The following is a 23,714-nucleotide window of genomic DNA, read 5'->3' on the forward strand; positions in this document are numbered from 1 at the left end:
GACTGTATATCTTAGATTGCGGAGTTTCTCTGGGACGAGCGAGAGCCGTAGTGGCACAAGCAGGACAATAAAGACAATACGGGATTTGCCTTTTATAGTTGATTGCATCTCGACGAGATGAGCAGCGTGGCGCGTCACAGAGGAGAAACAACTCTGCTTTGCATGTTTCTCTTCTATCAGGACGGCAGCGCTAGACCTGAGACGCAGGCAGACGGGATGATGCTGGGATTGGGTGCAGCAGCCGGGGGAGGGTTAGGGGGGGAGCCCTGCTAATGTAGTATCACGCACGAGGCGCTGGGGGGGACGGGACAAGAAAGAGAAAGACGCAAGGCGCGGAAGAGAAGCGTGGCAGGCCTGTGGTATCCGATGCGGAATGCTCTAGCAAAACGGTATTTTGAGTGCTTCTGTGCATACGAAGTAGCATCAAGCGTCAGGCTGTGGCCGTCGACTCGTCGCCGCTGCCCGGATGACTGCTTGGTCAACTGCTGCCACGGTTCCATCGACACCACCACCGGAACGTGCAGCAAGCAGCAGCAGCAGCAGCAGCAGCAATCCCAGGGCTGCGACTCTTTGGGTACCGGCAAGGATGGGACGAGTCAACGAGCTGCATGGCAGGGCCCAGAGGGAATCAAGCCAGACCCTCCCCTTCGCAATCCTGGGCCCCCCGGAGCCCAGCCAGTCCGCGTCCGTCATACCATCAATCTGCCAGAATGAAAAGAGGCTCCAGCACACCCACAGACAGACGACATACACTTACACAATAATAAGCCAGTAGTACTAGGTATTAGCGCAGGGCAAAAAAAGGGAAACAAAACAGTGTAAGCCTGCCCAAGAGCAGAAAGAAAAGACGGTTCTGCTGACTTGCTCTTGGGCCGCCGTTTCCGCTCCTGGTATCACCGATTTGCAGTGCCGCCGCGGTGCACCCCAAAAAAGAAGCGGGTGGTGCAAGTGAGGAGTGATTGATTGATTGCGCCCGTGCCTTGGCGGCGCTAGACCCCACCCGTGCAATATGGCAAGAGAGGGAGAAAATCATTGGAAGGGATTTTGATTGAAGCAGAGCCCGAGCTGTGGCGCACACCCCGGCTCCATGGCCCAGGTTCTCGTCGCCAAGGGACATTGACGCGAGGTACCAGGTTGCCAGGCTGCGGTGCCGGGACGGGCTGGGGGTGCTGCACTGTGCGAGATACGATGGACTCCCACTATAGTAATTGATGCTAACGGGCGGCAGCCGAGACGAGGGGGACCAGGTCAGGCTTAGAGCAGTACGTACTAGCGGCTTGCTGGGCCTTCGGACCCGAGAGAGACGCAATGGGACTCAGCTGAGCACCAGGCAGGATCTTAGCCAGAGCAGTCCGGTCTGCGCCACTGAGCAAAAACGATCGATACTGACAGAAGCCATTGACGAGAAGGGACCGTCGTTTGGATGACGCCGGGAGACGCCCAGCCATTTATTACTATAAACTGCACCAGGGCTAAGACCTGCCTGCCACCTTGGGGTACCGTACTCGAGATTGGGACTCGCGCCGGTTCTGCAGACTGTGCGCCAGATTGTGTGCACGCGCGCCGGAAGGGAACTGGGGGGCCGCGAGGGATTGCGATTGAGTCCCATTCGCTGACTTCGTTGGGCGTGAGTGCGACGTTTTCTTGGGAACTGTATTTGGGTACTTTGCGCCTCATGGCAGAACGATAACGGCACGACGCCAAATGCCTGCCACGATGATCAGCTATGTATTGCAGCAACGAGAATGGTTGCTCGCAAGGGAACATGTGCCACCGCATCGCACAGAGAGAGAGAGACAGAGAGAGAGCAGTAAGCCGACGTGTACCTGCGCTCCGTGGGTGTTGTGTCCGCCCATCCGCTCCAGTGTGACTGGCCGATGTCTTGCTTTTCTCTCCCTTTCTATCTGTATGCTTCTCAGAGGAGTTGCTCTCTACCGGGTCTATTTGCTCCGGCGTTCATCAACAGCATGTGCTCATGAGATCAGCCAAACTAGCCATGACCCGAGTCAGGTCCTGTCAGTTGTGACAAAAAGACCCTGCGCGGGCTTACACGGAAGCGATGACTGCCAGTAAAAAAAAGGCGCTGTACGTAGCTTTTTCGCATCAGACAGCAGACACGTCAAAAGAAGCCCAGACGTTTCGGCGAAGGCGTAGGCGAACCGCCCGCCTGGGTTTGGCATTCCTTCCGTCTCCATTCCAGTCCAGTCAGTTTCCTTTGCCTTTCCCGCCCCCTTGGTTCAGGCATCTCCATTCTCTTGAACCTTCGACCCGACCACTAGGTTCTCGGTACCGGCAACAAGTCCAAAGTACCACACAGGGCCAAGCTTGACCTCTCAATAATAAGGAACCGTAAGGTAGAAAATGGAGAAGAAAAAAAGGGGGGCCCAGAGTGATTTGCGAGTAACACAAGCAAACGCGCACGAGCACGAGCACAACCACGAGCACACAAGCATCAGCGCTGTCAGAGGAGCCCCAGCTGCTGGGAACCTGCCGAACCAGAGGCAAACAAAGCTGCGACCGACCGTCTGGAACCCGCCGGAGAGGGAAGGGAGGGGAAGAAGGGGGGGAGAATAAGGCCCGGAGACATGAGAGCGTGGAGAAAAAGGGAGTCTGGAGCCAACCGCCACGACGCCTGGAAGGGGGGGGTCACCGTGTCGCGTCCAATTGATTAATTTGCCCAGTGCCACGGGGGGGCACCAAAGCACATGTAATGTACTCCGTACGAGTGCAGTTCGATAGTCGCTCAGGGCTGCAGCCTCTCGTCATGACTGCAGCGTCTGTCGGAAAGCGACTGGTGTTGGCTTTTCCTCTGGTTCCTGTGGTTTTGCCGTCGCAGGAGTTCCAATTGCTTCCATGTGCTGGTACCTGCTTGCATCGAACCGTGCAGTCACGCACGGAGGGAGAGACAACAGTACTTCGGTCCGGTATGAGGCACTCTGGCAGGCAGTTGTCGTCGCTACAATACAACTACAGGGGTGCTCATTGCACTGTTCTCACTGGGAGCCCGGACTGTCAGCGTGCAAAAGCGCACTGTAATTGGGTCAAGTGCGCCTGTAGGATGACCAACAAGCCCAGGATCGGTCCGCCAAGGTACCTTCAGCATACCATCATCCAGCTTGCAGCTTCGTCCCAGCAGTACCAGCGCCCCGCGTACCTGCTGGCACCAGCACCGCCGTGTGACGCCGTGAGCGCAGCAGCAAAAGGCACCCGTGGCTGCTGTACAACTGCGACAACTCCAAGCACCTGGACTTTGTACTACCACAGACCTCAAGCCCATGGCCCTTGATAACTGAGGTCCAAGGCGAAGCTGGGGGAAGATCCCTCCTCCTCTTCCCGAACAAACCCAACCGCCATCCTGATCCTAGCCTCTTCTCCTCTGCCACCAACTCGCACCCCCTCGCCAATCACCCCCTCCATGCATCTCAGAAGCGACGACAAGACAAGGCGCCGCCAAAAGAGAGAGAGAGAGAAAGGAACCCTGGCTGCAATCAACCCACCCCCCCTTTCGCGCTTCGGCCACGGCCTGCCTTGCCTGATTCGACGGCCCAAGTCCTGGACATGCCAGGCCCCCCTCAGCTGCGACCCGCTGCCCTTAGTCCCAGACTCCCGGGGCCGTTCCTCACACACCCGGGAAGCGGAGTGGCTCCAGTGACAAGCCCAGCAGCCAGGGTCGGGCCAGGCCAGGACCAGCAGCAGGTCCGGGCTAAAGTAGGCAAGGCAAGGACAAGGCAGGCCGCTTGGGCCTCCTCCTCTTACTATCTCCACGGTCGCACATCCACCCAGCCCAGATCTTCCCTTTCGTCTCTCCCGCTGGTCTGGTTCCTCTCCTTTGCAACCCGCTTCTTCCTCAACACACGGCACGACACGACAGCGACACGACAGCGACAACGTCGCCCAAGCGAAACGATTGAAAACAGTCGAGTTGGACGGACGGCACCTATTCACTCGTAATATACATGACCGCCCCTCTGTCGACTCTCCGCGTCCACCATCTGCCTCTGCTGCTCGCCGTCTGGCCTGGCTTCAGCACTGGGCTCTGTTCGCCTTGACGGTTTCGCCCGCCGCAGAGTGTCTCGAATCTCGGACGATTTCTAGTTGAGACGTGAGTAGGACATCATTTTCCCAAGCTGAGCCGGTCATGTTTGTCGGGGCTTCTCGCTGCATCATCACTGCCATCTTCCTCCTCTGCCATTATCATGCACCAACATTCAAATGGAATCATAGCATTGACTCGAGTCAAGTAGTCTCAACTCTCCATACTTTATTCACAACCTTCTCCGACGTCTTTGAACCGAGCGCAGCATTATGGCGACGCCTTCCTCCATGGCCTCGTCCAGCTCGCGGGACATGGTCCAGCGCATCCATCGCGTGACGAGAGAGAACCGCCACCTCTGGTACCAGTTGACGGTTCTGCAGCAGCCGGAGCGAGCTCGTGCCTGTGGTTCGGGCATGAAAGGTGCGTTGGCGACTTGACGGAGCCAAGTCAACTGGGCATGGCGCGTTGTAGTCCCCCCTTTGCTGACTCCTCTCATAGCGAACAGCGACCGACGACCTGTTGACCCGCCGCCTGTTGTCGAGCTCCGTATCATTGAGGGACCTTCCGTCGAAGAGGGCAAGGACATTACTTTTGATTACAACGCCAACTTCTTTCTGTATGCCAGCCTTGAGCAGGCTCGCACGATTGCTCACGGCCGCGTCCAAAATGGCGCCACCAACAATCCCCCCATCCTGACTGGTGTTCCTGCATCTGGCATGGCCTACCTCGACCGACCAACCGAGGCTGGATACTTCATCTTCCCCGACCTGTCCGTCCGACACGAAGGCTACTTCCGCCTGTCCTTTAGCTTGTATGAAACGACCAAGGAGCCCAAGGATTTCGACCTGGAGCCGGCCGATTCCGACCTTCCCCCTGGAGTGGACTGGAGGATGGAGATCAAGACGCAGCCCTTCAACGTCTTCAGCGCCAAGAAGTTCCCCGGACTCATGGAGAGCACTTCGCTCAGCAAGACGGTTGCCGACCAGGGCTGCCGAGTTCGAATCCGTCGCGACGTTCGCATGAGGAAGCGCGACGGCAAGGGCAGCGGCTTCGACCGACGCGAGGAGGAGTACTCTCGGCGCCGGACCGTGACGCCGGCTCCCGCCGAGGATCCCATTCTGCGGGCCAGATCCGTCAGCAACGCGAGCGAGCACCGCGCGCCGTACATGCCGCAGGAGCCGTCACGGCGACCATCTGCTGCCGAGAGCTACCATGCTCCCTCGCTACCCCCTCCTCCGCCCCCGTCCTACGACGCACCTCCGCCCGCCGCTCGCCCCGGACATCTGGGCTTTGGCGGAGACCACAACATGCCGCAGTACGGCGCACCCGCTCCTCGGCCATACGGCCACCCGCAGAGCGCACCGATCCCCCCTGCGACACCCACTGGGCCATATCCGACATCGTCGTCTGCGGGGCCGTCCCCGTATGCTAAGCAGGATCAGCAGCAGTACAATTATAGCGCCCGCCCTCCGGCGCCCAGTGCTTCCCCAGCGCCGCCGATGAAGCACGCCATATACGACAACCGGCCTTCCGAGCCATATGTGCCTCAGTCATCTCCTGTATATGCATCGAGCGAGAGGCGGCCTTCCTATGCCAGCTACTCTGCTCCTGCGCCCTATTCTGCGCCCGCTCCTCCGACGCACTATTCGGCTCCCCCTCCAGCGCCATACTCGGCTCCGGCGCCTCCGCCTCCCAGGCCGCAGATGTCTCAGTCGTCTCTGGCGCCGCTCAAGATTGCGTCCCTGGTGTCTCCCTTGCCGCCCATTGAGGCCCAGACCGAGCCTCTCCCTCCGCCTCCCATGTTGTCGACTGGTGGTAAGAGGAAACACGACCACGTCTTTTCTCAAAACCACAAGCCGCTGTACAACGGCCAGCGCCAGCTTGACGCGCACTATGGTCACGGATACCGCGGGCTCACCCCCGAGCCGGACCAGGGCTTGTACTCGCGTGCAGACGGTCAGATCGGCGTTGTCACCTTCAACCAATACCAGGTCTAAGGTCATGAGTGAAATTTTTGGCTCCGACTTTGGGTGACAGAAAAATCATATGGAGTATATTATCTGCATTTTGATGTGCGATAGATTTCTCATGGGCGTTTTGGGGTTACTACCCTTTTGTTCAAAATACCTCTTTTGTTCTCCATCGGAAGAGGGAAATATGAAGGGAGCTTTTGCGGGATTAATGGAGTTGGGGAACACACGACGGTAGTTTCGAGGGAAATTTCTTTTTTTAACCTTGGGTCTTTTCTTTTGTCCGTCTCTTGTCCATCAAAGTGAGATGGCTCAACGGAACACAGCGACTTTAGTCTCACTCTTCCCTTTTATATCTTGTTCTTCTTCTGCCTTGATATTGGATTTTCTTCGTCCATGGGAACCCTTTATGCGTGGAATGCTAATGAGAGGGACCTGAGTACGGGAGTTTTTTTCTTTCTTTTGCCTTCGTTTTCCAGCTTTGAGGATCTATTACTACCTACCTATTATGTGCCAAAAGCCGGGCGGCTACACTCTTTTTTTTCCCGATATCTATTGGTCTTGGTTATCTATTTTAAATATTCTCGTCGATGTCGCTTATCTTGATATATTGAATGATACGATCTATGGGCACTTCTGGGGTTTCAAAATACTGATTGACATGAATGGGTGACTGTCGTATGTCATCATAACGATACGTTGTATGTAAGTGGCCAGATGATGTGGTATGGGAGTGTTTTAAGCGATCGAAAGGATATCCTACAAGAATCGTCCTACTCGTTACCATTCTCCTTGGACGGCCGTTACTTTGCAGAGGTGATTTCGAGTCTCGAATGTGATAGAAGTGTTTATGTTCGTCGTATCCGGTTCAAACAAAGGCGACGTTAGTATATCAGTGGATAGTGTAGATGAAGACCAAGATCATTTGGAGAAGCACACGAGTACATGGTAATGTCGACTGTTGAAGACACAAAAAAGTAAGAGGCTGGGGAAAAAGAAAGACTGATGCATAGGACCCGCGAACGTTGCCGTTGACCGATCGTCGGTCAAGTCCGAGTGCCGTGACTGATACCCCGTAATTATTACAGAGGGAGACTAAGAAAGCAAGGTAAGGTAAGGTACACACGCGCTTGCTTTAATTACCTGCTGCGATCCGCGGCGGACGTGTGCATGAAGATGGGGGCTCTGGAGTGCAGTAGTTAACGTGAGTGATGGACGGGGGGGAGCCATATGGCGATGCAAGATGTAGATGCAGATACAGATTTGCAACAATGGTTCATACCGCTTGTACGGTAAGGTGAGATGAGGTGAGAAATGGGGGTTGATATGAGGAGATGTTCGGCAGTGACATTTGCTGGAGTTTTGGGTTGATTCAAGTTTCAGGGGAGCAGCACAGCCGCAGCCTCAGGTGGAAACATCTTGGTGCTAGCGACGACGTTGGCAAAGGGCGGTGGCCCTGGCAATTTCTCGCTGCCTTCCATATTCTCTCTCAAGCCGTTTTCCGATTCTCTCTTTCTCCAACTTCAACTTACCAAGACGACTTATCGCGCCAGTACATATTTCACTCATAGCGAGTTCAGATGCTTCTTTGCACGGGTTATTCCAGCCAAGCAAATCGGACCGAGATTCCCAGACAAGAAGCAGAAGTACCCTGACCTGAGAGACAGAGCTCTGTTCTTTCTTCCTCACTTTCGCGGCTCTCGTCCGCGACTCGCAAGTCCTAGCGTCCTTTCTCTCTCGTCGGTTCAGGATTTACACACGAATGAAGAGTCGGTGGTACGAGACGCAGGTGAAAGGAAGCATTTGTCCGAAAATACCCTCGCTGTTCGGGGGGCTGGTTGAGAAAACGTTCGGACTGATTTGGTAGCCCGGACCAGGTCCCATGTTGCAATCTCGACGGCGCACAGCGCTTAAGCTGTGCCGCTGGTCCTGTGATGGAATTCGTGGCTGGCGGGTTGATGCTTGGTGTGCGTGTCGTGTCGTGTTTGTGTTGTTCGGGCCTGTTGCCGTCGTTACTGCTGTTGTTTCTTTCTGCTGATGCTGGGGTCTGGGCTGGATTCCTTTATAACGAGGCCCTGTGCCATCTCATCGTCCTTGGATCCTGCGGCACGACTGTGACAGTTCAGCAACCTGCATGCAAGCGACAGCCTCTCTCTTCCCTCTCCTCTCCTTCTCGCGATAAATCATACGAGTACACGCCGTCCCGCCACCAGTACATACGAGTACGACAGCGCTGCAAAGGGGAAGCTAAGCCGTGCCACAACTCTCTCCAACCCCTGCCTCCATCCACATCCCTGTCGAGATCCCTGGGTACCGGCCGGGATCGTCGGCGCGGACGCTCTCAAGCTACTCAAGCAGGGACCTTTGGAGCCAAACCCGCAGGCGCGTTGCCATGGGCGACGCTCACGTGTGGCCGGGGGAGCGGGCAGACATGCATGGATCATGGACGGGGGAGCCCACCCAAGCCTCCCTCAGCGCCGCACATAAAGCAAAACAAGCTGCGCCTGTTTTCTCAATTTCGGTGGCTGCTCCCCCCCTAGGCGTTGTGTTGTTGTTGCTAACCATCTGACCTGCGGTTGCGCTGCGAGCCTGCAGGCAGCTAAGGTCAATTTGGGCCGGTTCGAAGAGAGCCCAAAGAAGTTGTTGTTGTTGCTGCTGCCTCTGGGTGTCTTTGGCTTCCTGCAGAAAAGGAAAAGAAGCACCACCAAGACAAGACAAAACAGAGAGAGGACAACAGGCAAGACAACAAGGTACAGCGCTGCTGACCCCAGATTGGACGTAAGTCGCACCCGACGAGAAGAGACACAATAAGCCCAATCAGATGTTTGCCCCAGCCCCTTTCCCGCCGTTGCTCCTCCTCCTATTTTCTTCCAATCAAAAAGGATCATGTCATCACTGCGAGACTGTCGAATCGAACCTTGGCTAAAATCACTCCTCTCTGCTTCGCCCGGCCCCAGCTTACGATCCCTCATTAAACCTTATTAAAGATTGCGGAGAGCGGCGACGACAGACGAGATTCCCCTTCTCCCCGAGACCAGGATCGACGTGAGAGAGAAGAGAGGACCAACAGCTGCTGCGAGTACATAACGAGCAGAGCAAGCAGAGCAGCAGCATTCCGGTCGCAAGGGCGCTTGGAACCATTTGGAGCCTTTGGGCCTTGGTCCGTGTTTTAGGTGTGTTTTGTTTACTGGCCGTTTGTTTTGGGACACGGGACAAGACAAGACACAAGAGACACAAGCAAAAAGGCGCTGGTGGCACCAAGCACGACGGCGGGCGGAGTCGTCGACAACACAAACCGAGAACAAAGGCGATTCTTTCTTTCGATCGGATGGGAATGGATGCGGCTTGACACCGACACCTGTTCCTTTCATCGTCTTCATCCCATCCCAACGCATCGACAGAGCGAATCGTCTGCGGGCAACACGCCGTGGCCAATCAGACCCTCACCGAGCCCTTCAGCCAACGAAAGCCGACGACTTGTCCCCCCCTTTCCCCCTCCTCTTCTCCATCGGCTCCCTGCTACGCACGTCTGCCCGCCATGGGCGCTCCCAAGAAGAAGGGCCTCAAGCCCGAGCCGAGCCGCAGCCGCTTCCAAGAGGGCTCCATGAACGACCGCGCCTCTGCCGTGCCGCCGTCCCAGTTCCTCGGGCCCGACGAGATCGAGGCGCTGGAGAGGCCGCTGGACGCCGAGCTCGAGCAGCACCAGTATAACCTGCGGAGCTCCCGCCGCTCTCAGGACACCACGCGCCATCTCCAGCTGTACATGTCCCGGCAAGCCCCCAGCATCGCTCCCAGCATCGCCCCGAGCGTCGCGCCGAGTGTCGCGCCCAGCGTGGCACCGAGCACTGCTACCACGTCGCCCAAGAAGGGCGTCCTGGGCCAGGTGTGGGAGGGCGTTCGAGGGCGCTTCAAGCTCAAGAAGGATACGCCATCGGCATCACCAGAGCAGAAGAAGCAGGAGACCCCTTCGACCCCTTCGCCCAAGAAGCCTACGCCCGGTGTGTTCGACGACAGGCCCACTAGGGAAGAGGCCTTGGCGAGCTACCATCTGCTGGTCGAGTCGGGCTTCTTCACCTCTCATGCCATCCAGTCCACGCGACAGCCTCCTCCGCCGGGCTACGTGCGGCAACGGCCAGCTACCAGCCACCAGGCGCTTCCTTCAACACCGCCGCCGCCGCTGCCGCCTACCCATGCTCCCCCTTCTCTGCCTCCGCCGCCAAAGTGGCCTCTCAACACGACGCCCAAGACGCCCAGGACGCCCAGGAGCAACAGGACGTCGCTATCCATCATGACGCCTGCCAGCAGTGACTCGAGAGGCACCAAGCGGACCGCAAACGAGAACCAGCCGTCGTCCCCCGAGATCCAGATCCACCAGGACGAAAGGCCGAAACCGAACCGGACCAGGGAATCGCGCACCAAGATCCGTAAGACGGCTTCTCGCGACTTTAACATTCCCATCCTTCGCAGCTCTGGATCCCGGCGGCAGCTCTCGACCGGCCGGACAAAGGCTCGCAAGCACCCGAGCAGCACCAGCCTCCCGCCCGTGGTCATTCACCACTATCACAGCGCGTCGAGCCGGCATAGCAGGCGGTCCTCCCACCTGCTGTGCGCAACCTCGCCCACATCGTCTGCGGCCTCATCCCCTCGCGCGTCCCTCGACAGCACGTCGTCCTGCCGAGACAGCGGCGAGAGCGTCTACAGCGTTCGTGCCATCGGCTCGGGATCCAAGAGCTCCCGGCTGCTGCGAGCGAGAAAAACGGCTCCCGCTGCTGCTGCTTCTGCCGCTGCCGCGGAGCCCCTCAAGGTGGTTCCCAACGCCAACCGAGGGATCCCCAGCGTCCCCTCTATTCCCGCCAAGTATACCTTTGGAGAAGATCGAGAGAATGGTCAGCCCTGGCGGGGGCTGAGACGGTGAAGGAGTTGTCGACTTGTTTTTCCACATAATGATTGTTTTATATGGCGCATTTCGGCGATTTCGGTTACCATCATTTTCTCCATCAAAAGCATTTTCGGGTCGAGCATGATTCGGATTTTTAACGAATTTCTTTTTCTCTCTTATGACGAGATATGAAATGATTTATCTTTTTTTGCTCTTATACCCCATCCGTTCGGAGGGCCATCATCACCAAACCACACACAGAAAACCACACACGAAAAAAGCACAAAAAAATGGAAGATAACGCAACCCGCAAAACAAAAAACCGAAAAAAAAAAGGACACCTCAACCCACCGATGTAATGATTTTCCCCCCAAACGGGAGTCTTGCTTCCCAGTAGCGAGGCTTCCCTTCCCCGATTTACCCTTCGTTGGTAACATGAACATTGCGTTTTTTTGTGTTTTTTATGCAAAGCCAAACGTTTTGTTGCTGTTACGTTATGTGTCATGACAAAAGGAACAATATATGAAAACCCACAAGCTCTCACGTATATACGACTTTGACGACATGTTTTTGTGCAAGGATTAAAAGGCGAGCGAGCGAGGTGGATCTGATGGAAGCGGACGGGGATACCGGCAAGCAAAAAGGAAATGAAGGAAGAAAGAAAGCAAAAAGGAAAGAAAAAAAAAGAGAAGACGGGGAAAAAAAGAAAGGAAAGGACAGGGAGGAGAAAAGGAGAAGAGAAGAAAGACTCTTCTTCTTTATTTCGTTCGACTCTTTTGCCCCGGTTTGGGTATGACGATGATCTGCAAAACCGCAAGGGGGCATATCAGATCGACCTCCTTTTTTACTTTCTACCTTGTCTCTTTTTTCCCCCCCTCTCGTTTTCGTTTACTTGCTTTCTTGCTCTCTTCTTCAAGGGGGGATGGAAAGCCTCCCGGCCTTTGTTGTTACCTGTTATGGATTTCTTGTCCCGCGGAAGACAAGAAGCCGGCTTTGTCTCGTCTTTTTATTCTTTTTTTTTAACCAGTTTTACATTCGCTTACTTATTCTGATCTCCTCCTCCTCCTTCTCCATCTCCTCTTCTTCATCTTGACCCTTTTTTTCCTTCTACAAACTCTATATGCAGATGGATTGAGTGTCATGGCTTAAACGTCATGAAGACGTCCCGGAAATATGAGTTTTGAGGAAAGGAGTGGGAGGGAAGAGAAGGGAGGGCGGGGGGGGAGGAGAGGGATCTTGATGATATTATGAATTTTCAGGGGGAAGGGGGTATGAGGCAAGTTTGGACGTGAAGTTGTATTAATAGGTTAGGCTAGTTTACCATAGGTAGTTTTTTTCTTTTACGAATGATAAGACATTACATCAATCTTTTACTTTTCTCTTCTCTTCTCTCATGTCTTTATATAAATGTGGTGGAAACATTGGCAGTCATTCGTGTGAGACCAAGTTGGCAGTACTCCGTATTGCATGAAACCAAGCATTTGCTGTGATTGTTCTGAGCAAATAAGTGAAGAACGGGGGGATACTATTAGTACTAGTTTTCTACCTTGTTGCGTTCCTGTAAAGCTTCCCTTATCCAAGAACTGCCTTTCTAAACTTGAAACATCCATAAAAAAAGAAACCACAGCCACATCTCTCGTTGGTCTGCCAGGCCCCGACAACACCAACTACTAGGTAGGAAAAAAAAAGAGAAGAAAGAAAAGCAAGAGGTATAAGTTCGTCCACGGGGAAAGGGGGGAAATCGTTCGAAAAGAAGAACAACAAGGGGTGGAAAGATATAAAAGAAGGAATAAAGAGATACTGTACCGCTGATACCAAGTACTGACTGCTGTACCGGAAGACCACCAACTCCTTTAGAGACAAATCATCGTAGAACATACCCATCATTATCCTGCTTCCGAACAAACATCGCAGCCCAAATTTCACCAGCCCTTCCTTCCCAGCCAGTCGCATTTAAGAAAAGAAAAAAACACAGCCCTTATTCACACTCCGAACCACAGCAGACCCAGCCAGTCATCTTGATGATGGCGGTCGTTTGGGTCATATAGAAAATCTTGTTGAATACATATAGTTGAGTTGTAAGAGTAAAGAGGGGAGGGCGGGTACAGAGGCCCGAAGACCAAGGCGATAGTGGTACAGGTGTAGTCCGCCTTCAACCCCGAGTATTTGACTGCCGGTTCGGCGTCGTTTAGTCGAGCATGCGGAGCAAGACGTGGATCAGAGCTCGAATAGAGGCAAAGATAAATGGGAAGAGTGACGGGAAATAGCTGTAGAGCAGTGCGCAAACCATCACCAAGAGAAGAGGGATCTGACAAGAGTTAGCAAGTGTGTTTGATTGAGCAAACGGATAGATATTGTCGCGACTCACCCAAATGAAGAAGAGATTTCGGTCGTTACTAAGCTTCTTCAGCTTCTGTTCCCGAGCCCGCAAAAAGTTCTCTTGCTGCTCCTTGGTGATGGCATGCTTGCGCCCAATCTCGAGGATGGCGGGCGGCTGAATGACGGCGCTGCTGCTGCTTTCGCCGGCCTTGGCCGCAGTGACCGTCTCGTGCTCCTCGTAAACGACCACGCCTTGAGCAAATGACGACTCCTGCTCGTCGTCTCGGACGCGACGCTTCTTCATGTCCGCCTCCACCTCAGCAGCCGCGCGGGCTACCGAAAGAACGGACTTGGCATCCAGGTCCTCTACCTGCGCATCCTTTGCCGGATAGATGTCGTTGTAAGCAGGAGGAGCTACCGCGCTATTCATGTACGATGAGAGATCCCACCAGCGCGAGTCCGCCTTGCTGTCATTGTCGCTCGAGTTGTCTGCAGCCTTACCGGGCGAGGCCGACATCATCTCCTGTACCTTTCGCATAAGCGGTGCAGGTTGCGGGATATAGGCATTGAAAATGGGCAAGCTCGCCAGATTCACGTTGAGGAACGAGTAAGGAGAGCGTGCCGGACTTTCGTTCTCGCCGTTGAACTTGTATGTATAGGTCGTCTGCTGCCTGCCCATGTGGGAAGGTGCCTGCATGCCTCGCGGTGGCTGAGCTCCTGGCAGCAGCCTCAGAGTCAGAGGCACCGGTCCGCCAACCGTAGATGGCGGAACCAGACACACCAGTGATGCCTCACTCCAGAACGTGGTTGTCGTGGCCTTGTTGTCGCCGAACCATACCTCAAGACCCTGGAAAAAGTTGGCACCAAGCACCGTGACTTCCGTTCCGCCGCTGAGATCGCCCTGGGGCGGAACGACTTTGTGGATGATGGGTGGCGACGACTTCGCCTCGGGGGGAGACGGGGGAGTAGCAGCGAGACCCATTGCAAAGTTGTTGGCTTGCGCCATTTGGTTATGCGGCACCAGGCTGCCTCCATTCTGCAGACCACCTCTGGTTGGGCTCACAGAGCCACCAGAGTGGGGAGATACCGGCGTGGAATATAGCATGGCCGAGTCTTCTCTGCTCTCGGGGCGGCGAGGTGTGGGTGTGAACCAGTTCTGGATTCCATGGGCAACGCCATTAAGGGCGGGAGGAGGTCCGCTCGCCACCGGCACATGGGGGGTCATGGCCCCCATATGGCCCTGCGGTTGTTGGAAGCCATTCATGTTGGGCGAGAAGACTGGGCTGACCGTGGGAGTGAGCTGCGCCGGACCGCTCTGGAAGGGCAGGCTTGTTTGAGGGGCCTGGTGGTTAGTGGTCAAGACCTGAGGTTCCGCTGACGATGACGGCGACCCGCTCATTGTGTTGGGTGCGCTCGATGAACCCGATGAGCTTGCTGCGCTCGCTTTTCTCCTCTTGGCCGGGCCTTGAGGCTCGAGCTCGGGGGCGTCATCGGCGGCCGAAGGCGAAGTCGTCTTGTGGTCATCTGTAATCATGATCGAGCCGGACATGGCCTGTGCAACGACGTTATTCTTCCAGTCCTTGAAGGTGAAGATGACCCTGAAGCCCGTCTTCTCCTTCTGGTGGCGGCAGTAGCACGCGAGCCGCATGGGTACCACGACTTGCCTGGCCGTGGGGCACTGTCGAAAGAGTTCAGCTTGCGGCGGCTTGTCCGAGCCCTTTTCCTTCTGCGCGGTCGGTGGTCGCCAGTCGCTCATCTCGAAGGTGTTGAAGATGATGATGCGGTGCGACTCGTCCATGTACCAAAGCTCCTCTTGATCGGACCTTTCATGCTCCTTCTTCCGGTTGGCTCGCTTGCGCTCTCTTTCCATGCATTTCGGGCAAATGCGGACTTGGCAGCCATTTTGAGTTTCGTGCTCGACTTCTTGAGGGCTGGGGAGATATCGATGATCAACCTCGGCAGCTTTCTGCAAGGCTTTCCTCCTCAGCTCCGGGTTCTCCATGGGGGTTGTGCAAACCAAGCTGACAAAGAGCTCCAGTGTATCGGGAGACGGGGTTGGAGGAGGCCTCAGCCTGTGCTTAGGCTTGGAGATGGTATGGGGGGGCAGATGCAACTTTGTGACGCCAAAGGGCAGGTGAGACATGGTTATGGTTACCATCATCTGGGTCTCGACGCGAGACTTGAGGGCAGATTGCTGAATATTCACACCATATTCGCCACGGTAGGTAAAAGGGGGAAGACCGAGCGTGGCCATTTGTGATATGAACGCCGTATTCTGAGAAAGGCCTTGTTGCGGTTGTTCAACCTGTCCCCACTGAGGCGATTCGAATGAAGGGGTGGTAGCTGGCGATGGCTCTGCAGTCTGATTGACTGATACCGACGATTCTGACGCCGCTGCTCGTTTTTGGCCTCTCGGGCTTGTCATGTCCGGCGGCTGGATGAGAGTTAGTATCCTCCTTTCGCCCTAACTATATAAATCCCAAAAGTTCGCAAGTCGAAGAATTGCCCAAAACAAGACGTAAAGAAAATCAACGTACCGAAATGACCTGCTGGACCAATTCTTCCGGTCGGGCCACTCCCATATTTGCCTGCCCGTAGTTCTGAAAGGCGAGAGAAATGGCAGACGGATCGGGAAGTGAGAAGACGAAGGGCTGGTTCGTCACGGTCTCGTCACCACTGCCAAACGCGAACATATCGCTCCCGTCGGGGGCCCCGAGGAAAGTCGACGACTGGCCGGCAAGAGTAAATGGAGAAGCCGAAGCCTCAGCGGTCCGAAAGGCGGCCATGAGATCAAGGTGGCCATTCGCGTTCAGGGAGGCGGTGTCAGCTGCCGCAGCGGGCGCCTTGGGCGACGCGGCGCCAGAGTCGAAGTCTTCGTCGAAAAGCGAGCCGCTGGTGGAATCCTCAAAGGGCCCGGTCGGGACAATCGCTGATGGGTTCTCCCAGAAATTCTTAAAAGGTTCGGTGCCGAGAGTGCTGATGTACTGCTGGAGATCGTCGGGGCTGAAGAAGTCCCCCGAGGCAGCAACGAAGGAATCGGGCACTTCCTGAGGCTCGTCCCGGGGGATTGACGACGATCTCGCAATCAGCGGATCGCCCGCTCCAGACCGGAACGGAGTCGACGCCATGAAGGGCGGGAGGCGGTGGTTTCTGTTCCCCTCTGTGCGCGTCTGTCTGGCTCACCAGCGGCGGGAGACAGCGGGTGGGAGGATGCAGATGGCGTGTCGTCCGGCGGGCTGTTTTTTCGACTCAGATTTTGTGTGTTTTGTTCCCTTTTGTGTCAGCGGTGGGAGTCGCAGATAAGCCGGTCGAGATAACGTCGGGCTTTTGGAAGTGCGGGGCGTGTCTCAGGAGACGACGGCGTGTGTGTGTCTATGTATGCGGTATGTATGTGGTAGGTTGTGGTGGTTATCTGCTGTTGTGTGGGAGCGGGAGTACGGAGTCGAGGAGGGAAAAAAAAAGGGTCCGCTGCGTCTTCGGGAGGGGGAACGGCCAGGCTGGATGGATTGGCTGCACGACGATGCAATGCAGTCACGCAAGTGCGAGTGTCCCAGATGGCCTCAACCTCCTACGATTGCATCGTTTCCGAGTGCCGTGGCCTCAAAAGCGATGTCTGTTGACGAGGCGGCAGGGGTGCTTGGGGGAGGGAGGAGAGAATGGGAGGGAAAGAGAGAGAGGGTTTTTCTCCCCCCCGGCGGGAGAAGGTCGAGCGACGGCGACGCCAGCCGATTGAAACAGGCGGCGAGCAACCACGCGCACACAGTTAGCGCACAAGCCGGGTGGGCAGCCGCGTCTTGCTGGAGCGGTGCTGTGGGTGTTATGGGGTACCGGGGAACCAGCCAGCAACTGTGCGCGGCTAGAGGTACCACCTTACCAGCAGTGCGCACCGCTACAAAGCTGTTCGTGCGATGCACTCGTCAAGAGGAGGGAGGCAGCGCTCATGGGCATGATTGGATTATATAGAAGCAAGGGAGCGCGAGGGGAACGAAGCTGGACTGCTATCTCGTCGCAAGAAAGACGTCACGTGAGGGGTGGCTGAACCTTAGATAAAGACTGTTCGACAGCCCTGGAGTGAAGATGGCAATGGCCCGAATCGACACTGGGCCGGCCCAGGAACCAACAACAGGCGCCGTTACAGGGCTCTTCCCACTAAACAGCTGGGCTGTCCAGCGGTGGGCGTTTCAGGTCCCTTTTGCGCCGCAGGAATACGCGCACCATTAGATCATAACGGCCACACGAGCTTCCGCACTGTCTGGGTACGCGTACCACTACCACAAACAGCACGGCCGGGCTGCCTCTCCTCTGAGTCACCCGCGGGTGCAGAAAGCAACGGCTCTACGCGAGGCGGCACTGTGGTTGTGTGGCTTCATCCACAGAAGAGCCCGTCCGAACTCGTCACGATGGGGCCTCCCCAGCCTTTTGGCATCGCACAATGATGACCACACAGCAATTTTGGATGGGATTCCCTTCTTGTATGTACACCGTCTGCGACTCTTTGGTTTTCGCACCGTCCTTGGGCTGGCCCAGAGACAAACCCTTGCCCGTGCATATGCACCCAGTTTAAAGTCTTTCAATAGCCCCCGGTCGCTGACGCACACAGTGCGTCGGGGGCAGCGCAACTCGAATCTGTCCGTGGCCCCGGCCTGCCAACAAAGTGGTTCCTTGTTCCACAGCTTCGGTTTTGCACTTGTATTTCCTTCGAAGTTTGATTCGACGGCTCAAGGTATGAGTTTGAGGCTTTCTTTTCTGTTTACTTGACATCAGTTATTTAGCGATGGGATGGAAACGTGTCAACTTTACAGGCGAGCTTGGAGCCACTCTCGTGAAGCCACTACTTACCTACCCAGTAACCTAACCTACAACCTTACCTTAACCATCACTCACACCAAAGGCTATGTATGTGACTCGTGATGAACGTCCGGTGACTGGTCATTCCATTTGTCCAAGCTACCACAAGGCGGCATGTGGCTTCTGCAGACTTCATAAGCTCTTCACTTGGGACTGATAATTCAAGGCGCGCATTTATATTCGTACAAATGCTCACCTTGCCGAGGCACCCTTACACACATCTTCAGGCCTACGTACACTCATCCAACCATCAGCACTGAACTCAACTTGCGAGTAGGCTATTCTCCGTAGTAGTACTAGTATTCCGAAAAGAAAAAAGAGAAGAGCGGCTGTAATCTTCCAGAACAAACCCCACTTCCCCACAAGAGCTAAGCCTCACGACAATTCGTTCATAGTATCTATTTCCTTCTATCCCGCCTTGTTGAATCGTTCGTCATCCCCCAACAAATGGACAAGTGTCGTCTTTCGCAGGGACCCTTTGAATGTCTCAGGGCAACGTGGCCTGCCATGGAAGTGCATCGTAACTGATTACATGATCAAGGGTTTCAGATACATTGACGCTGAAGATACTTGTACGCACTCCTCAGGTATACGTATTTTGGCCTGGCATTACCTTACATAGCAGTAATCCTACGAAGTGCAAGTTGCATGTAAGGTAATCTACTGATCATGCATGGAGGTGGAAATAGCTGTGTAGGTTTGCAGTTACATGTAGGCTTTGATGCCTACCTTATCTCATACAATATCTAGTATCTAAGTCATGTTTCCGTACTACCCTCGGAAGGATAGAGAATCCCAAAGGATACACGTATCAAGCTCTAACAGCGTCTATATGGCTGGCCTTGCGGTCTAATTTTCGAGCATGAGCAAAGAAATTAAAAAATTGGCCCCAAATGTGTCTATTTCGGGCTCGGCGTCGGCGAGGCTGAATCTCCCTTTCTCCGAGGCTCGTCTCGATTTCTCGACACATTTCGTGAGGGGTCCCGAGACACATTTCGAGAAGGGTTTCTCGACTCGTTTCGAGACGGGTTCCGAGACTCCAGCTCGTCGTGGAAGCGAATCTGTGTCTCCCGGACGGCATTTCGGGCCGCCTCTCGAGGCCCAGCATCCGGACCGAGGGCATCCAGCGGAATGTCGGCAGAGGGGGGCATAGGCTGCGGCTTTGATACTTCTGACGTGGCAGATGTGCTCAGAGGGGGCCCGACGACGGTCTCTCTGGTGGCCACCCCGGCGCCACCGTTTCCGCCAGGGAACCACCTGGCTATGGTGGAAAAGGTCGAGGGGTTGTCCATGTTGCCAAGGCCGCCGGCGGAAGTGCTGATGCTGGTCTCGGTGAGCACGCGAGAAAGCGTGCGTGGTGCGAGGTACCCGATCTTGCCCAGGGGAATGCTCAAGCCGTGGACAACCTGGACAGCAAACGACGTCGTTAGCACATCTTTCAACATCATGGGCTCAAGAAGCCAGAAGAAACTTACCACGCTGCAAACCGCCAAAAACCAAACCACGATTCTCACAGTGGCGCCCAAATGTGTGACATCGCTTCTCGGGTTCCCCTCTTCATCACTCAAAAACTTCTCAATAAACTCCAACGTGATGAACAGATAGAACACCGCCGACACACCAATAGGCCCGAAAAAGCCAACAAAGAGAGCCTGATGCGTCCCCGTAATCTGGTGAATCCACCTATGCAGCCCAAAGATCCACGGGAGGCGCCTCACAAGCAGCACCAACACCCCGAGAGGCACGAGCTTGTATATGGGAACGAGGGAGTTGTGGCGGAACTCAGTCCAGGGAATGTATGCCCCGTACCACAAGAAGATGGAGACGTTGAGCAGCATGTCAATTGTCGGCTGCAGCGAGTCGTCAAGGGTCTCGAGACGAAACCAGTCGTCCCATGTAAACGCGTTTCCAGCGATGAAGCAGGCCAGGACGTCATCCGTGCCGATGAGGCCGCAGGTCCCCAGCACAAACAAGGCCAGCGATATGGCGGACACAATGAAGCTTTCGCGATCGACATAGTTGCGCTTGACGGCCCAGCGGAGCAGCTCCTTGGCCAGCAGTCCGACGACGGCGCCGTATATGATGCTCAGGATGATGGTGTAGCCCCAGGTCCACGCAAACCAGAGGCCCATGGCCTCTCCAGCCCCGCCAGAGGTCGCGCCCGAGCCCACAAACTTGATCAGATAGAGGGCAAAGAAGAGGAAGGGATAGCCCAGGCCATCGTTGGCTCCGGATTCGGCCACAATCAGATTCTGCAGCTCCTTGGGGATGTTGTGGTCCGCAAACTTCCCCTTAACGATGACAGCAGACAGCACAGGATCCGTAGGCGTGACGCATGCCCCGACGGCCAGGGCATGCAGGAAGCTGGGCATCCCGGCAAAGGCCCAGACGAGGAAGCTCGTGGCAAGCCACATGCCGGCCATGCCCGGGCCGAGCAGCAGCATCAGCGACTTGCGCTCGCGCCAGAGGTACTTGCTCGGCAGCTGCACGCCGGCAATGACCAGCTGCACGCCGAGGACGAGGCGCGAGAAGTTGAGCGTGATGCTGCCCAGGCGGCTCTCGGTGCAGGCGACGTCGGTCACGCCGGAGCAGCCGGTGTATGCGTCTGGGCGGATGAAGTTTGCGCCATGGGGTCCGAAGGCGACGCCGATTAGGAGAGAGATGACTGCAGCACAGCAGACATGCGGGTTAGCAAGGAATTGGAGAAAGATGACTTGATGCTGGATAGCAATGTTTCGTTTGGTGTTCAGACAGTCTCCGCCGAGCTGCGACAACTTGAGAGAAACAGATAACAGCCCGGGAAGATTGTTTCAGAGAGAGAGAAAGGGTGCATGGTGAGACTCACGAGCTTCAGACAGGTAGTAGTTCTCCTTGAGCAGATACGACACCAGCCCGAACAGCGACACAAAGCCCCCCAGGACAGCCACCACGATATTGAAGTCGGTCAACGCCAACGGAACGGCCCAGATATCGGCCATCTTTGCTGATCCCCTTCACAGGGTGATAGCAAATGTTAGCAACGCGAGGAAAGTCCAGTACCGACGATAGCAGTCGAGATCATTTCAACTCTTCTATATCCTGCAGAGGAGGCGTTGGCCCCGGTGGGTTCGCGATCGGGGATTCCACAAAGCTGGAGGTGGCGGTGGGTTAGTTTTCTTCGAAGAGAACAGGTTGGTTCCTGTCTAAGAGGACAAGGCAACGAATTTGTACGGCGGTAAAGGTATGACAAGGGAGGACTTCAGGAGTCAGAGTCTCTGCCGATGACCGCCTTTTTTCCACTCTGTATATCAATCAGTCATAAAATAGAAAAGGAAAACGGAAGGCCGATAAGAACCGCCAAGATGGATAGAATTTCTACGAAAGCCTTGGCAAGTGGCGTCTCTCTTCTCAGTCAGCCATACTGTAGTGAAAAAAAATCTCCACCATTAGAGAAGACGGTTTGGGGGCCGGCTGGACTAGGATCTTGAGGGAGAGCGGGAGCGGCCAATCTGGTGTCATCGATGAGATAATTCTATGGGGAAGTGTTCGCTCAGCTATGACGATCATCTAGACGTGATAAGCCCTGCTGCTGATTTCTATATCGCAGCACAACTGACGTTTTCGACTGCTGTCTCTTATTGTTCTTCGTTTTATTTACCGAATCAGATACGAGTATGTTTACAGGCAATGAGAACGAGAAACACACACCTCCGAGTCAAACCATCTCAACGACCCAAGCAGTGAGATCCAGGAAAGACATCACCCACACCCGCCCTTCAACAGCTGGTATATAAGAAACACGTGAAAATAGAGAATCGCATCCAGCCCGTCCTGTTGCCGTTACAATCATTAATGTTCATGCCCAACTCCATGCTATGCCCTCTCCGCAGCCCCGCCGTGTCTTCCTCGTAGCACACCACATCTCTGTAGCAAAGCCGTCGGATGTGGGTTGGCAGAAGAGCATCGGGGATAGAAAGGGAATATCAAGACACCAAGAAGTATGGCCTCGCGTCTCCATTCGGCACGGGTCTCCCGTGCCGCCGCACAATCGCCGTGGTTCGGCGTAAGACTCATACGCCGGCCTCAAGGCAGATTGGCTCCTCTGACGGCTAGCCGATCTGCGGCAATGTTGCCGATGTTCGTGTCGTGGCCCTTCACCCACTGAAAGTATGTGTTGCTTCCCGCCTTGGTTCGCTCATCCATCTTTGCGAGGACGGCCCGTATGATATCCTGGTTCTTCACACTCTCGCCGCTGGCCGTCAACCAGTTCTTCCGCTTCCAGCCATCGGCCCATTGGGTTACACACTTGATGGAGTACTGGCTATCACTGTGGATGCGGACGGTCTGGTCGGTCGGCGCAATCTCCAAGGCGCGCTGCATAGCCATGAGCTCCGCGCGTTGGTTGGTCTGCGGCTCGCCGGGCAGTCTCTCCGCAAGGTTACGAGGGTCGTTGTCTCCAAAGTAAACGCCCAGCCCGGCGCGAGAGCCGGCCCTGCCGTTGGCCAGACTGCTGCCATCCGTCCAGATGTTCAGCACGTTTTCTTGCGGCCTTGTGTCGAGCTCGCGGTTCTTTGTGACAGCCACCTTCTCGATGGGAGTGAACTTCTTTATAGCCGGCTTTTCCTCCACCTCAAATTTCTCCACCAATGGCTCTACCTTCTCTCCCAAAGCCTCGATTGCTTCCCTGTTGCCATGGTGTCGGATATATGCAACGGCTTCTGCGCGGGTATTGAAGCGCTTGTACTTGGGACCCTTGATCCCGGTGATGGCCTTCGAGGCTTCCGACCAGTCTGTGAAGATGCCGGTCGGGTTGCCGACAGCAACAGCGTAGAATTTTTCAGGCTCGTCAGCCACGGCCACCTTTTTGCCGGCTGCAAAGGCTTCGGCGTCGTCTTTTGAGAGAAAGGACTTGACTGCAGGACGGATATGCCATAAGGTTAGAGCTGCTGCCTCAAGCAATCTTCAAGAACGAAAGGTTCGTAGCAATATCTACTATGTCACCCGCCGCGGAAAATAACGTGGCCAACTCACAAACGGCGCCCTTGAAGCCGGCTGTCTGGGCTTGACATTCCGCGTATGTCAGGTACACGCCCGGAACAAAGCCCGCCTGTACGGCATAGTATTTCTGCATATTGTCCGTCTTTCTCTTCTTCGAAAGGCTCGGCGCCGTGGAGCTCGCAGCGGCCGGTCGCTTGTTGTTACCGCTCCCCATCGTCTCGAGCGTTGTGAGCGTCGTCGTCGTCGGCGTGTTGTCGTTTATAAAGGCAAAACGGGAAGCAGACGAGGCAGAGGCCAGGGCATAATATTCTCGCGCCAGGCTCGGCGCTGCAGTGCGGGCACGGACAAGGCTTGATCGCAGCAGCCCGGTCGTCGCGACCAGTCGCAGCACAATCCGGCGTTGTCGGGCGCACTTGGTCGGGGCAAGGCCAAGCTCGGGGCGAACCGCGCTTATGCCGTTGGCGATGATGTTCGCACAAGGCTGAGGGCGAAGGCGCATCAACTTCACATCAATGGCATGGCGATGAGCCAGCGAGGAGGAGGGCCAGCTGGGGCTCTGGGGCTTCGGTGCGCTCGGACGGCTGGTGGGCTCGTCTTTCCCTTGCTTTGCTTTTTCGTCACAAACTCTGCGGGAACTGACCGGGAGGAGACGAGAATTGCCAGGCGAGGAAGCGAAGGCGAAAGG

At 55.4% G+C, this 23,714-nt stretch overlaps 5 protein-coding genes across 5 annotated transcripts; 2 read left to right on the forward strand and 3 right to left on the reverse strand.

The window, feature by feature from the left end:
- Nucleotides 1–4,305: 4,305 nt before the first annotated feature.
- BBK36DRAFT_22348 (hypothetical protein) lies at nt 4,306–6,033 on the forward strand (the record flags this gene model as incomplete). The annotated part of the gene is made up of 2 exons (XM_024897939.1): nt 4,306–4,456; nt 4,535–6,033. 2 exons carry the CDS (start codon nt 4,306–4,308, stop codon nt 6,031–6,033), a joined length of 1,650 nt encoding a protein of 549 aa, XP_024747171.1.
- A 3,511-nt stretch (nt 6,034–9,544) lies between these two features.
- On the forward strand, nt 9,545–10,921 carry BBK36DRAFT_1125750 (hypothetical protein; the record flags this gene model as incomplete). The annotated part of the gene is made up of 1 exon (XM_024891313.1): nt 9,545–10,921. One exon carries the CDS (start codon nt 9,545–9,547, stop codon nt 10,919–10,921), a length of 1,377 nt encoding a protein of 458 aa, XP_024747172.1.
- Nucleotides 10,922–13,073: 2,152 nt separating this feature from the next.
- On the reverse strand, nt 13,074–16,332 carry BBK36DRAFT_1143560 (hypothetical protein; the record flags this gene model as incomplete). Its single annotated transcript, XM_024893604.1, has 3 exons — nt 13,074–13,193; nt 13,254–15,638; nt 15,742–16,332. The coding sequence occupies 3 exons, from the start codon at nt 16,330–16,332 to the stop codon at nt 13,074–13,076; spliced, it is 3,096 nt and encodes a 1,031-aa protein (XP_024747173.1).
- Nucleotides 16,333–18,951: 2,619 nt separating this feature from the next.
- On the reverse strand, nt 18,952–21,030 carry BBK36DRAFT_1161798 (hypothetical protein; the record flags this gene model as incomplete). The annotated part of the gene is made up of 3 exons (XM_024894398.1): nt 18,952–19,458; nt 19,528–20,717; nt 20,898–21,030. 3 exons carry the CDS (start codon nt 21,028–21,030, stop codon nt 18,952–18,954), a joined length of 1,830 nt encoding a protein of 609 aa, XP_024747174.1.
- A 1,084-nt stretch (nt 21,031–22,114) lies between these two features.
- On the reverse strand, nt 22,115–23,162 carry BBK36DRAFT_1125047 (ribonuclease H-like protein; the record flags this gene model as incomplete). The annotated part of the gene is made up of 2 exons (XM_024891234.1): nt 22,115–22,944; nt 23,063–23,162. 2 exons carry the CDS (start codon nt 23,160–23,162, stop codon nt 22,115–22,117), a joined length of 930 nt encoding a protein of 309 aa, XP_024747175.1.
- Nucleotides 23,163–23,714: the final 552 nt, after the last annotated feature.

This window comes from Trichoderma citrinoviride, assembly GCF_003025115.1.
Source record: "Trichoderma citrinoviride strain TUCIM 6016 unplaced genomic scaffold BBK36scaffold_12, whole genome shotgun sequence".
Classification (NCBI taxonomy): Eukaryota; Fungi; Ascomycota; class Sordariomycetes; order Hypocreales; family Hypocreaceae; genus Trichoderma; species Trichoderma citrinoviride.